Below are 13,212 nucleotides of genomic sequence, written 5' to 3'. Positions count from 1 at the left end.
CGATCAATCTCTTAACTCCTATATGTAATACAAAATAAATAGTCGGGCAAACACGTACCCCTGGGCACAACAGAGGTGGTATCAGGTGCCTAGCAGGAGTAGGCATCCTCTGTCGATATGATATATTCCAACATGAGAGGAAAAAATAATTTGCTGTGGTCTTCCATTCGACATTTAGATATATCGATATTTTATCTTTTAACAATAATAAAGTTCATTCAAATGTCAATTCGATATATCCTTGTGAGCGCGAAATAAAAGACATCACAGAGTCGTCCAATTCTGCTTCATACTTTGATATTTTATTTAAAGTAGAAATTAACGGCAAACTCACAACTCAACTATATGACAAACGGGATGATTTCAGTTTCTCCATCGTCAACTTCCTATATTCATGTATCAATATTCCATTATCACCTGCATATGGTGTTTATATTTCTTAATTGATTCGATATGCAAGAGCTTGTTCTGCGTATGGCCCGTTTTTAAACCGGGGCAAGCTACTGACAAACAAGTTGATGGTACAGGGGTTCCAACAGTCTCCTTTGATATCAGCATTTCGCAAATTCTATGGCCGTTATAACGACAGAGTTTGCAAATACAATCATGATTGGGTCAAATGTCTGACTTGTTTCATACCTATTGTTAGAACGTTCTTGGCATACTGATTTTGACTACGGATATCTCCATTTACTTGATCAAGATATAGGACCAATGGCAGGTGTGACCGATCGAGAATGGATGCTTGATCCTCCTGGGCGTCTAGACCCATCTCTGGTATGTCCAGGGGTCCGTGGTTGCTCGGTTCTCTATTTTCTATTGCGTATAGGAGTTGTGGGATTGGCCGTTGTTCGTTGTTTTCGCCTTTCATTTACAACAAGTCAAAGAAAGCCGTACATTCATGCATGGGCGTAAATGAGAGGGGTACCAAGTTGCGGCGGAAAGTAATTCCTTCCGAATTCAGCACACTCATTGGGAAGCATAGCAAAAAATCTTTGTTATATTCGACGTAGAGGAAAATAACTGTATTTGGAAATTCTCAAGACAAAACAGATGGATGACAAGGGATTTAGCTATCCTAGTATTGAAAAGACATTATACAAAGACCTTAGTGGTCGAATGTTATGCCTTATCTAGCGGAATATATCATTTACGCGTTCAATTCTTATCAGGTTGTACTTCAGATCATTATATTACATTTACCCCATGTAGCTGATTCATGAGAATTAACAAATGCAGAATTGGTCATAAAAGTTTACAGATTGATAGAGCACAAACGAGTAAAAGTTGCTCATAATGCTTACTCTGTTGTTCCAGTGATGTAAACATTTCTCTGGCTATTTTGTGTATTGTGGATTTATAATCACTCATGAGGATTATCAAGCTATGAAGAATGGATATACAATTTTGATTATTTATTTCTATTTAAGTGATGCTATAATCAATGATACATGACACATGCTCCTTCCCACCAATTCATTGCCGACATCTGAATTGGAACTGCATTTACATGCCTCGATGGATTAGCATAGACATTGTACACGTACTTGGCAATATTCATATCAATATTCCTTTCAGAAATAAATTTCATCTTTTAAAGTACATGAGGGCATTAACTGCATCACTTCATGTCGGTATATCTTTCACGAAGCACGTTTAAGTAATCAGAGATTTCCGAGTAAATTATTTTCATGTTTGTATTGTACTGTGAAGCACTAGCCACAAAATGTAATTGTTGCTAATTTCTTTAATAAATCTTTAATGTTTTGATTATTGTATTGTATGGCCGATTATTACGAAAGCCCAGAAGGCTCATTCGAGATTCGAAATTCAAATACGAGATTCGAATTTCGAAATTCAAAATCCAAATTAACCAATCAAAATGTAGGTCACAATAGATTAAAGGTTAGAGGGTACATGCATATAAACTTAAGATATGACAGAAAGCTTATTCTTCTAATATGTTTACCAAACAACGAAACATTTCTTTTAAAACTATAAATGTTCTGTTGTATGATTAGCATGCAGACAGGCCCGTAGAAAGCGGGAAGGGAGGGGGTAGAAAACTTGTTCCAGCTCCCACTAATTTAATCAACTCCGTATTGTGTGGTAACCAGGTCAAATAATGACAAAAACACCTCATAATATACACTGTACCTTAAATTGAAATCGTATATGAAGCCTATACCGATGATACCCCTCCAAAAATTAATTCTAGTTTGCTTTTTTTCAGTTAAGTACTAATCAATAGGTTAAGTACTAGTATATTTCATCCTCTAGAGTTTCAGCAGAGGCACCTGAAGTATGGATATTACCTCCCCCCCTTTTGGATAATTTTTTATTGTGGCAATAATTTCTCTAAAATGTGTGAATTCCCTGTCTTTTATTATATCGGTAGAAGGCCAATCTCCAAAGCATACAAAAAGCATGAAATGATTACATAAATTGAAAGAGGGATGAGATAGACTGGGAATTCATACATTTCAGTGAAATTATTGCAACAAAAGAATTATCGAAAAAGGGGAAGGGGGTAGTAATATCCATACTTCAGGTGCCTGTGGTTTCAGAGGCAACACTTTTATTACTATGTTTTAATGTAGGCCTATTTTCTTCTATTAATTTCATTGTATACGCTTTTATTTGCATCTTAATCCATTTCATTTTTGTTATCTTTTTTTTAATGTTTTATTTTTTATCTATTTTCATTATGAGATCTACAAAGAACGTAGCCAGTCCTGGACGTTCACCGAGGCTGTGGGTGTACGGATCAAGAAAATTGTACTTATCTATAAAAAAAAAAAAAACAACAATGGAGGAAATTCGAACCATTAAAAAATATTTCTCCGATCTATGTTGTATCTTTCAACATTTTTTTTTAGGTTCCAGGAAGCTTAACTACATGTGTCATTACAACAGAATACTAATCTATACAAGTTTTAAAAATTATCTTATCCCACATCTTCATTATCTGTTTTCGGTCCACTCCGAAAACCCTTGGCTAGCGAAGATGCTTATCCCACTGATTCATGAATATTATACCACAGGAACCGGTAATTTTGTCTGTAATATAATGATAGAAGGAGTCTATACTATATCACCTCCTAATATCTATTACGGGGCGATATAGTGTAGAACCCTTCTATTAATATTACAGACAAATTAAATTACCGGTTTCTGCGAATATAATTACATGTATCTGCAGAACATGTACATATACATGTTTGTACATTATGAATCAATGGGATAAGCTATATTATTCTTTAAAACATGGATAAATTAGTGTTCTGTGGGAATGACGCACGTAGATAAGCTTTCTGAAACATAAACAAATATAAAAAAGACAACATAGATCGGAGAGAAATATTTATTCTTGGTTCGAATTTCCTCCATTATTTACACACATGCGCCTATAAAAAATGAATGGGTGGGGAAGATATTTGCACAGGCACCTGAAGTATCGATACCAACACCCACCCACACCCTTTTCTGATTTTTTTTCAGTGATAATTTCTCCGAAATGTGTGGATCCCTTGTCAGATTCCCATCCGTATGGGCGTTTCACGCTTTTTGCAAGCATTAGAATACCCTCTAAAGCTTACAAAAAGTGTGAAAAGATTATATAAATCCACACATTTCGGAGAAATTATCGCCGCAAAAAATCAAAATGAATGGGGGAGGGGGTTGGGGGTTGGTAGTAGTGTCGATACGTCTGGTGCCTGTGGATATTTCAGTGGTCAAACACTAAAATGGGTGGTTTTTTCTCAGTTAAATACTTTTCACATTCCCTCCCCCTTTTTGAAATTGCTGGCCGGCTACTGGTCTGGTTAAACACACGATAATCAATACCAGTAATTACATTATGATTTTTAGTTCACAGGTGCTTGAGTTGCTTGCAGTCACCCAGCCACAATATCGTTACAAAACACGAATTGCGAAATACAAATATGAATCTTTAATGGAAACAAAAGTGGTGCATAAAAATTATATTATGACAAATAAGTGGGTTTTTGGTTTTTTTTTTATTATTCGAATATATTCAGCGATTACTATACTGATAATTATAGTACTCCTATTATACTGGTAGAAAGCTTGCAAAAGGCGTCAAACGTTAAATATAAATCGAAATATGAATGGGATGGAAAATGAATCCATACATTTCGGAGAAATTATCACCGCAACAAAATCAGAAGAGGAAGGGTGTTGGTAGAAGTGTAGATACTTAATATGCAAATATCTTCCCACCCTTTCCATCTTTTACAGACGCCTGTGTGTATACAATGGAGGAAATTCGAACCATGAATAAATATTTCTGTACGATCTATGTCGTTTCTTTTTATATTTTGTTTATGTTTCAGGAAACTTATTTCTAGGAAACTTGATTTATAGTTTTAAAAAATAATGTTTCTTTGTTTGGTAAACATATTAGAAGAATAAGCTTTCTCTCATTTAAGTTTATATACACGTACCCTCTAACCTTTAATCTATTGTGACCTACATTTTGATTGGTTAGTTTGGATTTTGAATTCTCGTATTTTGAATTTCGAATCTTGTAATTTGAATTTCGAATCTCGAATCAGCCTTTTGGGCTTTCGTAGATTATCATTGCATCTGGAATTAAAGAACTTTTGAATTTATTAGTAGTGTTTCATTTTATAATTCACAAATATAACACGAAGCAGATATTCTTGCTGGATTTTTTTTTTTTTTTTTGCATTTTCAAGAATAAACGGTGACTGTACTATTAAAATATGGAATGATACATGTCATTCAATAAAAAAAAAAAATTACTTTTGTAATTCTTTCAAAATTGGATTTCGTAATTTCTTTTACTGCTGATGGAAAAATGTATTAGTTCATAAACATAGATATGATGTGCTTTCTTAGAATAAAAAATTTCGCAACTGTATATGCGATTATTTTTACATATCAATTCATCGCACCACGTTGCTGCAGAAGTTTAATCACATCGACATGTCCTTCTTTACATGCAAAATATAGAGCCGTTCGCCCAGTATTTTGACGTTTGTTAATATTGGCATGATTTTCCAAGAGAATTTCAACTGTTTTCGTACACCCTTTCTCGGAAGCCGCTTGAAGTGGCGTACACCCATCAACTGTAGGTGCATTGATATCTGCTCCGGTTTTGATCAGATGTAAGACAACATCATCATTTCCATTTCGTGCTGCCAAGTAGAGAGGCGTACATCCATTTTCTGAAGCAGCATTGACCGACAATCCCTTGGACAACAATAGTTCTATCATCTTAGTGTCAGCTGTCCCCGACGCATAATGCAATGTATTTTGTCCAGACTTTGAGCGTAGGTTGACGTCCGCTCCATTCTCTAGTAAAATATTGAGTATATCTTCATATCCATGTTCAGCTGCGGTATGAAGCGGCGTACACCCATCATAAGTGCAGGCATCAACTTTTGCTTTATGTCTCAGAAGAATTTTGACAACTTCATTTTTCCCTCTCATGCAAGCAAAATATAATGGTGAAATGCTGCCAGATGTAGATGCCAGATTGACATCTGCGCCATGTTCTAATAAAATCTTAACTGCGTCTTCGCAACCCTTTTCAGCTGCAGTCTGTAGCGATGTAAATCCAGATTTTGTTCGTAAATTCACTTCTGCTTTGTGTTTGAGAAGAATTTGGATAATGGAGGATTGGTTATGTTGAGATGCGCAATAAAGTGGAAACAGACCATCCGATCCTAGTGCATTAGGATCGCTTCCATTGGCAAGCAAGGTTTCTACAGCCCGTAAATGACCATTCTGTGCTGCTATGCAGAGGTTTTCCGACATTATCAATATGTTTATTGGCGTATTTACGGGAAAACTGAATCTGCAAAAGGCAACAATGATGTTATGAACAATATCATTTTCAAACATTTAATTTATCAACATATATGTATTCATCTATTTATCTATTAGTAAACGTTTTCCTATTAGTAACATTTTTTGCAAGTTCTGCAAACCTCTAATATATTTTTTAAGGTAATGATTGCATGGGTCATTGAAAATTAATGAATCTATGATTTTTTTAATTTTTTTTTTACATATTTTGTAGTTGACAGTATCTGTAACTCATTATAAAAGTATCATATATGGTTTTCACGGAAATTGTGATGTCATGGTTGTCATAGTAACCCCTCTTGTCGACTTTCCGTAATAAACGGTACAGGTATTTCAGATGGTATTTAAAAATGATACAAAAGGGGTAAGTGATACAAATTTTATATCAAATTGAAGTTAAAGCCTTAAATAATATATAATTTGCATTAATATGTCCATTTATTTTCCTGTGAAGTAGAAGCAGAGCTTCTGAGGAATTTCGCAATTTTTGGAAGGTAATTATTCACCAAAGCAGAATTATTTTCACCCCCTGAGAAATAAATGACCAATGATTTTTTTTTATATTTTTTAATATGTTTTAACATATGTTAGTAGGAATGACTAGGCCTATTATTTAAAAGATAATCAAAACATAAGGGATTTTTCATTTGTATTGTATTTTATTTGTATATTTCTAAACATATTTTCACTTTACCCTGTGTCTGGTTATAGCTGACAAGTCTTTGTTTCCATCGTTTGTCATTATTACTGATGCTTAAGCGCTTGACGTATTCCGGAATCGGAAACGAAAATAGTCTCTTTTTTAGATACTACATGAATAAACCACGTGATGCCCTGCAATCACTACCTTAAAAAGATATGACTTTAGAAGTATATTGCTTGTTACATACATTTTATTCATTAAGTTCTTCCATTTCCAATGAAAGACCTTATTGCTATTCATTGCTTTTTCTCCATCATTATAATTTTTCATTATTAGAATTCTAGTGCACGCGATTTCTCGGAAATCCGTAAACCGATTTTCGGGAACTTTTCAAGGATGATCTATTTTTTCGATTTCAATTTTGTCATTTATGACGTAAGATATTATTTTTCCCCTGAAATTCAGAGGGTCAGTTTCCAAGAGTGTTCTCGGAAACTGTTCAAAATATCAACTTGACATTTTCAAGGAGAGCGAGCGGAAGTGCACAACGGTATTTAAATGCTGAAGTGAAATAGTTATGTGAAATGGCCCCAAATATATTAATATTTTTTTGGTTTCATGTTAAAATATACATGATTCAACTTATTAACAATTGCACTTTCATGATTTAAATGTTACACGGTGCATGAATTCGCAACAAACGGCATAAAACTCTGAGTTTAAGCTTGGGGTTTCCTCTTTAGCTGAACTTCCCATAGGAATTTGGTCCCGCCCATACTTTTACAAATCTGGAAATATATGGACGATATTAGGTACAGTTAAATAATTCAGGCTATGGTTGTATATCATCATAAACTTTTAAATTTCGTATGGCGATAAACGTAGCCCATATCGTCGATATCTAAAAAAAAAATATTAGCAAAATTTTCACTGGAGGCCTCTCCATTATAGAAACCTGTTTGAACTCGATGACCAACTTGGAGTAGCTCGCTCTATACAAAAGACGATACCGCGTGATTTGGATGTATTGTCCGCTGTTTTAGGAACATAAACACGCCTTCAGCGCCATGTACATTAAACGGAGTGCATTCCATACTTAAGGTATGCACATGTATGTATTTCATTTACTAAATTTTGATAAATTGTATTAATGAAGTTATATACACGTGTAGATATCGTTATCAGAAATACGTTGACTTTTTAAATCTGATTTCCTAAACAAATACATGTAGTTAAATATTCTCTTTGTTTACATTATATGTAATGTGGAATGCACTAGTATGCTTCTACTTTTTTATTAATTTTTTTTTTTACACATTACAGATAGATCTTTTGGTTTATTATTGTACCTGTAACATAATTAACCGAAACATAAAAACTTACGCGTGTACTACATATACATATATTTTCACAGCACGTGTTATTTAAATATAAAAATAGATAATCAAGATATTTTCATAAATTATTTATACAAGCCGAGCTATTCATAATGCATTTTGCTTCAAGGTAAATTCGATCAAGAGCCCGAGAAAATGAAAGGAAATGTCTTTATTTTTTATTTATTTATTTATGTATTTATATTTTGTGATTACTTGTGAGATATATTTAGCACATTGCAATATAATATAGTGTTTGAACGAAATGTATGTTGGCGGTTAACAGTTCTAATATTTCCGTATTTAGTTGAAAATAACTATTTGAATGACAATAAGATTTGTATTGATTTCTGATTTCCTTTTCTTCAGCGGCAGTATCTGTGATCGAATGTGCTTTTGATAACGTGTTTGGGTACATGTATTAGCAATATCATCACCTTTCATCACCACGAATAGATAGCATGCATTAAAAATACCTATCACACATGCAGCATATATATAGTCAATGAAAATCATATATTTCATAAAAATATAAAGATTTTAACACAATTAAATAAATAATGTCACATGATTTGTAAACGGGGAAAGCACGACATATATTCATATTCCTAAAGTGAAGGTTGTCCCTTGTGTTAAGACCCGCCCACTTTGTTTTTCATTATTTATGAAGGAGTACCATGACCAAAACGGCTTGTTATAGAGTTTAAAAATCAATTGATATTTCGGAATTCCTTGTGACAGAAAACAAAGGAAACTATTAAAAGTGTTTAGAAACCATCGTCTGTGGTCTCTATGTATAAAATCTTAACTTTTGTAAAATAGTATTGCTTTTATTGACCACGGATTAGTGGGCCAACTGTAATTGCTGTTTCATCTCATCCTTTCTTTAACGCAAAAAGCATCGGAATTTGGGAGGGCTGAATTAAGTTCCTCAGATTTGACATGCAATACGGAACTTTCGGGATGTGCCGGAACGGAACGACTGATTAGAAGTGACATTTATACACCGCGGTCACGTGATGGTACCCAATTGTAGGGCAAAGTTGACATCAATATAAATGTTGTTTCGCTAGCAGACAATCCATAAAGAGCTATACGCAGTCCTACGATGACGATTCAAGTAATTATTGGTGATTAGTACCTGGATGTAAATTAGATGGAAAGGAAAATGCACATTTAGACGTGCATTCTTGGATATAGTGCTTGAAGTTTTACTGTTATCCTCAATATATTCCCTAGAATTTGGGAAATTTGGGAAACATCTGCAACATTCCCCATTACAATTTGAGATTAGTTCAAAATAGATAGTATGCCCTTTACCTGATTAAGATGTATATCTATTCAAACATTTGCTTCGTTTTAATGTTGGTATACATAGAAAAGTATAAAGAACAAAATTTGGAAAGAAATTTCTCACTTCCTATCTGTATATATTTTGATAAAATATTATTGAAGTTATACACATTATTTTGTAATGCCCATGAGGCTGCAGTATCGTTAAATACTCCTTCTGATTGCAAGAACTTATTATGGTTTGTAAAATAATATTTTGAAGGCGTAAAGCAAAAATGTGTTTTATCAAGAGCACTATTTGATCAGTATGATACGAATGAAAAGAGACGACTATACGCTGTACAAACTCTATCAGACCTCTATCAAATTCTCGATCCCATCAAGCCTGAGAATCTAAAACAACCTTTGATGGAAAGTGATTAGAGAAAAAACTGGCCCCCATTTACCCCCAATAAATCTTTCACGCATACGTTTCTGCAGAGTGATCATTACGATGTAATATTTGTACACCTCCTTATAGAGACAAAATATACTTTTTAGGCATATCTATTTAGAAATCAGTGTTTTAAAACAGTTCTTATATATGGGTCTATAGTCTGTTATCTTTGATATGCATTATACGTCGAACCTCATCTTTCCATTGGTCATTTTTGAAATAAAATCGGGTCATTTAAGAATTTAAACATCTTGTAAAAGTTAAATGTGCATGTGTTTGATATATGGGCAACGTTATGTCCCATGAGTAAGACAGACATAATTTTTTCACGCTATGGAAAACGAAGGCTCATGCTGGTTATCAATCTTAACGTAATACGTATTATGTAAGAAACATTTCTTGTTTGAGTTATCAGTCGTTTGCATGTAAAAACACAAAGTCTCTCCCTCTAGCCCTCCTAACAAATCTTGGAATGTTTCCATTTCAGACAAAAAGATACATAATATTGACATTCCTTAGAATGTGATATCATTATCACTGTCATAATTTTGTTTAGCGATCGGAAAAATATCATAATATACACTGTGTAAAACATGTATCATCCATTCTTGATTGATTGATTGAATATTGTTTAACGTCCCTCTTGAGAATATTTCACTCATATGGAGACGTCACCACTCTCGGTGAAGAGCTGCGAAATTTAGGCCTATGATCGGCGCTTATGACTTTTGAGCAGGGAGGGATCTTTATCGTGCCACACCTGCTGTGACACGAGACCTCGGTTTTTGCGGTCTCCTCCGAAGGAACGCTGCATTTAGTCGCCTTCTACGACAAGCAAGGGATATTGAAACCTATTCTAAACCGGAACCCCATGGGGGCTCCATTCTTAAAAAAATAATTACATTGAAGATTTGTTACCTGTAGAATTGTATAAGATATATTTCAGATTCGATTTCCAGTATCTGAAATTCATTGTTAGTGATTTGATGCTCAATAAAACTAATGCAAGGTGAAGATAACGAACAGTGATCAATCTCATAATTCCTACAAGCAATACAAAATAGATAGTTGGGCAAACACGGACCCCTGGACACACCAGAGGTGGGATCAGGTGCCTAGGAGGAGTAAGCATCCCCTGTTGACCGGTCACACCCGCCGTGAGCCCCATATCCTGATCAGGTAAACGGATATCATACGATTTTTGACACAGTTTTACTTGATTTGAATTGTTTTATCTTAATCGTCATGCCGTTGTGAGCTTAAGTGTATGTTAATTGTTATGCCGGGGTAGATTTAATTATTTTGCTCAGTAGATAAAAAATCTGCTAGCAAACCGTATTTTATTTATCAAACAGAATACCTTACATACAGGTGTGTTACCATATATGACTAAATATAAATCTAAGTCATTAGATTTCATGCCTACTTCCGTTTTGATAGGAAACATGTATATATCTTAATAATACTTGTATGTCGGAAGTAAATGATCATTTCAAAGTATCTGTTTTGTTCGTTGAGAATCATACACTCGTATACAAACTTCAGAAAGCCGTAGCAGTTAATGTAAATTTGCAACTCTAGATTACATAGATTTAGAAATTCAATTCAAAATTAAGGATCATCTCCCTCGTGCATAGCTCTTATCCTTCGACGAATTTGGCTCCACTTTTTTGGCACGCTGTTTTTGGCTATATTTAGCTCTAAAACTTCATAGTTATTTCGGATTTCAAACATTTCGGTTGAGCATCACTGAAGAGACATTATTTGTCGAAATGCGCATCTGGTGCATCAACATTGGTACCGTATAAGTTTTACATAAATAAATAGGTGGATCGATTGTACCTTACTTTATTTGTTATATTCAACAGTCGAGAATTTGTTACTGAAAAGAAAAGCATGTGTTGATCCAGAATATCTTTCTTAGGGATAGACATCAGATCCGCTCTCTTAAAGACATCGTTGTACAAGAAATATGATTTGTTTTTGTTTTAATCCGATGGTGTAATCAATCTGCCATCAATCCACATGAACATGACCTGTGCCCATTTATTAAATGTGATTCCTTACATACACGGGTCTTGGATTTCATGTCTACTTGCATTTTTATAGGAAAAATACATAGTTTTTGATCATCCATATCATAATACCATATCATAATATAATCAATAATTCATAAAGATAACTTGAAACAGTTTTACATTTATATTGAGAATGTTTCTTTCATAGAGAGACTTAACCAGGTATATGTAAAACGTATACGGTACCAATTTTGATGCACCAGACGCCTTTAGAAGGAAGACAAATGGAGACACAATTTTCTAAATGATTATCATAAAACTTACATCAAAGTTTTGCCTCTCATTTCATCGTTTTTAATGAAGTATCTATCTTTTAGACTATAAACCATGTGAAGCTAAACCATTATTTTATAATTCAGTTTTACTGAAATATGATAACTTTCCAGAGTTATGGACTTTCCGAACGGTTTAGAACAGCTTTGTATTAAAAAGGTATATAAATATCCAGAAGATTTTTCGGAAAAAGATCTATTCATATCGATTTTTATTTAACCTTTGTTCAATACAAGACTCCATCAATCGTAAATTCTTTCAATGCAAATTATTCGTATCGATAAACAATCTGCTGGCAACCCATTGCAATTTAAAACATTTTCACATGATGATTGTCTAAATATAGATCCGAGTCATGGGATTTCGCGTCTCCTTTCGTTTCGTTTCGATAGAATACATACATTCATGTTTGATACAAGTTAAATATATCCATTGCTGGAGGGACGCCAATAGCTGTTTGTGAAGTGCAACAATTCCAATCTTTATATGAAGCTAAAACTGTGGCATTGAAGGTTCTTTACTTTGCCAATAAATACCGCAACACAGTATGTTTCAAGGTATCATATATACTTAAAACTATTATTTTTGGTGATGGAGGCTTGACGAAGGAAAGTCCCTTCTTATATCAAGAAGATTTGCAAAGCGCGAGGATCATGAATGTTTTTTGTGCTGTTTACGTCTCGTTCAACCATTATAAACACATATAGAGACACGTCACAGATTTATATTTCGATCAGTAATTGATATATACCAACCACGATCTTTATCAGGCTTCATTTGCAACATATTCTAGATAATTAGATAGTTTGTATTGCGTAGAAAATAGCTATATAAAGCAAATAAAACAATAAACGCTAAATAAATACCTCTCAGTATCGACAATGCATATTATATTTAATTACATACTCTTTCGAACCTTTAGAAATATATTAAGGGAAGGTATTTTAAGCTGATTTGCAGACTATAGATGTCTATGAAAAAGCTGGGGTATGGATAAAGAAATTACAATTTTGCCGCTATGGAGCTCGACATTTAAGATTCGATTTATTATATCCAGAGGTATTTTCTCAGCTAGGTCTTTATATATTTTCTTAATGTATATTAATTCAGAATCAGTTTTGATTTTCTATTCTTTATTCCATTTTATTTAATAGTATTAATGTAATAAATTTAAGTGTGAAAGCCTACCTTTCTACTTCGTCCTAGGATTTAAAGCCCTCTAAGATATTTCTCTCTATATACATATCACAATGCTTA

General features: G+C 33.8%; 1 protein-coding gene across 1 annotated transcript; it reads right to left on the bottom strand.

Annotated features, from left to right (window-relative positions):
• Window positions 1–1,400: 1,400 nt before the first annotated feature.
• Window positions 1,401–13,212, bottom strand: LOC125673144 (putative ankyrin repeat protein RF_0381). Its single transcript, XM_056160657.1, has 2 exons — window positions 13,144–13,212; window positions 1,401–5,845 (listed from the first exon to the last, which is right to left on the bottom strand). Exon 2 carries the CDS (start codon window positions 5,803–5,805, stop codon window positions 4,927–4,929), a length of 879 nt encoding a protein of 292 aa, XP_056016632.1. The 5' UTR covers window positions 5,806–5,845; window positions 13,144–13,212; the 3' UTR covers window positions 1,401–4,926.

Source organism: Ostrea edulis, chromosome 3, assembly GCF_947568905.1.
Source record: "Ostrea edulis chromosome 3, xbOstEdul1.1, whole genome shotgun sequence".
Classification (NCBI taxonomy): domain Eukaryota; kingdom Metazoa; phylum Mollusca; class Bivalvia; order Ostreida; family Ostreidae; genus Ostrea; species Ostrea edulis.
This window is presented reverse-complemented; position numbering and strand designations above follow the sequence as displayed.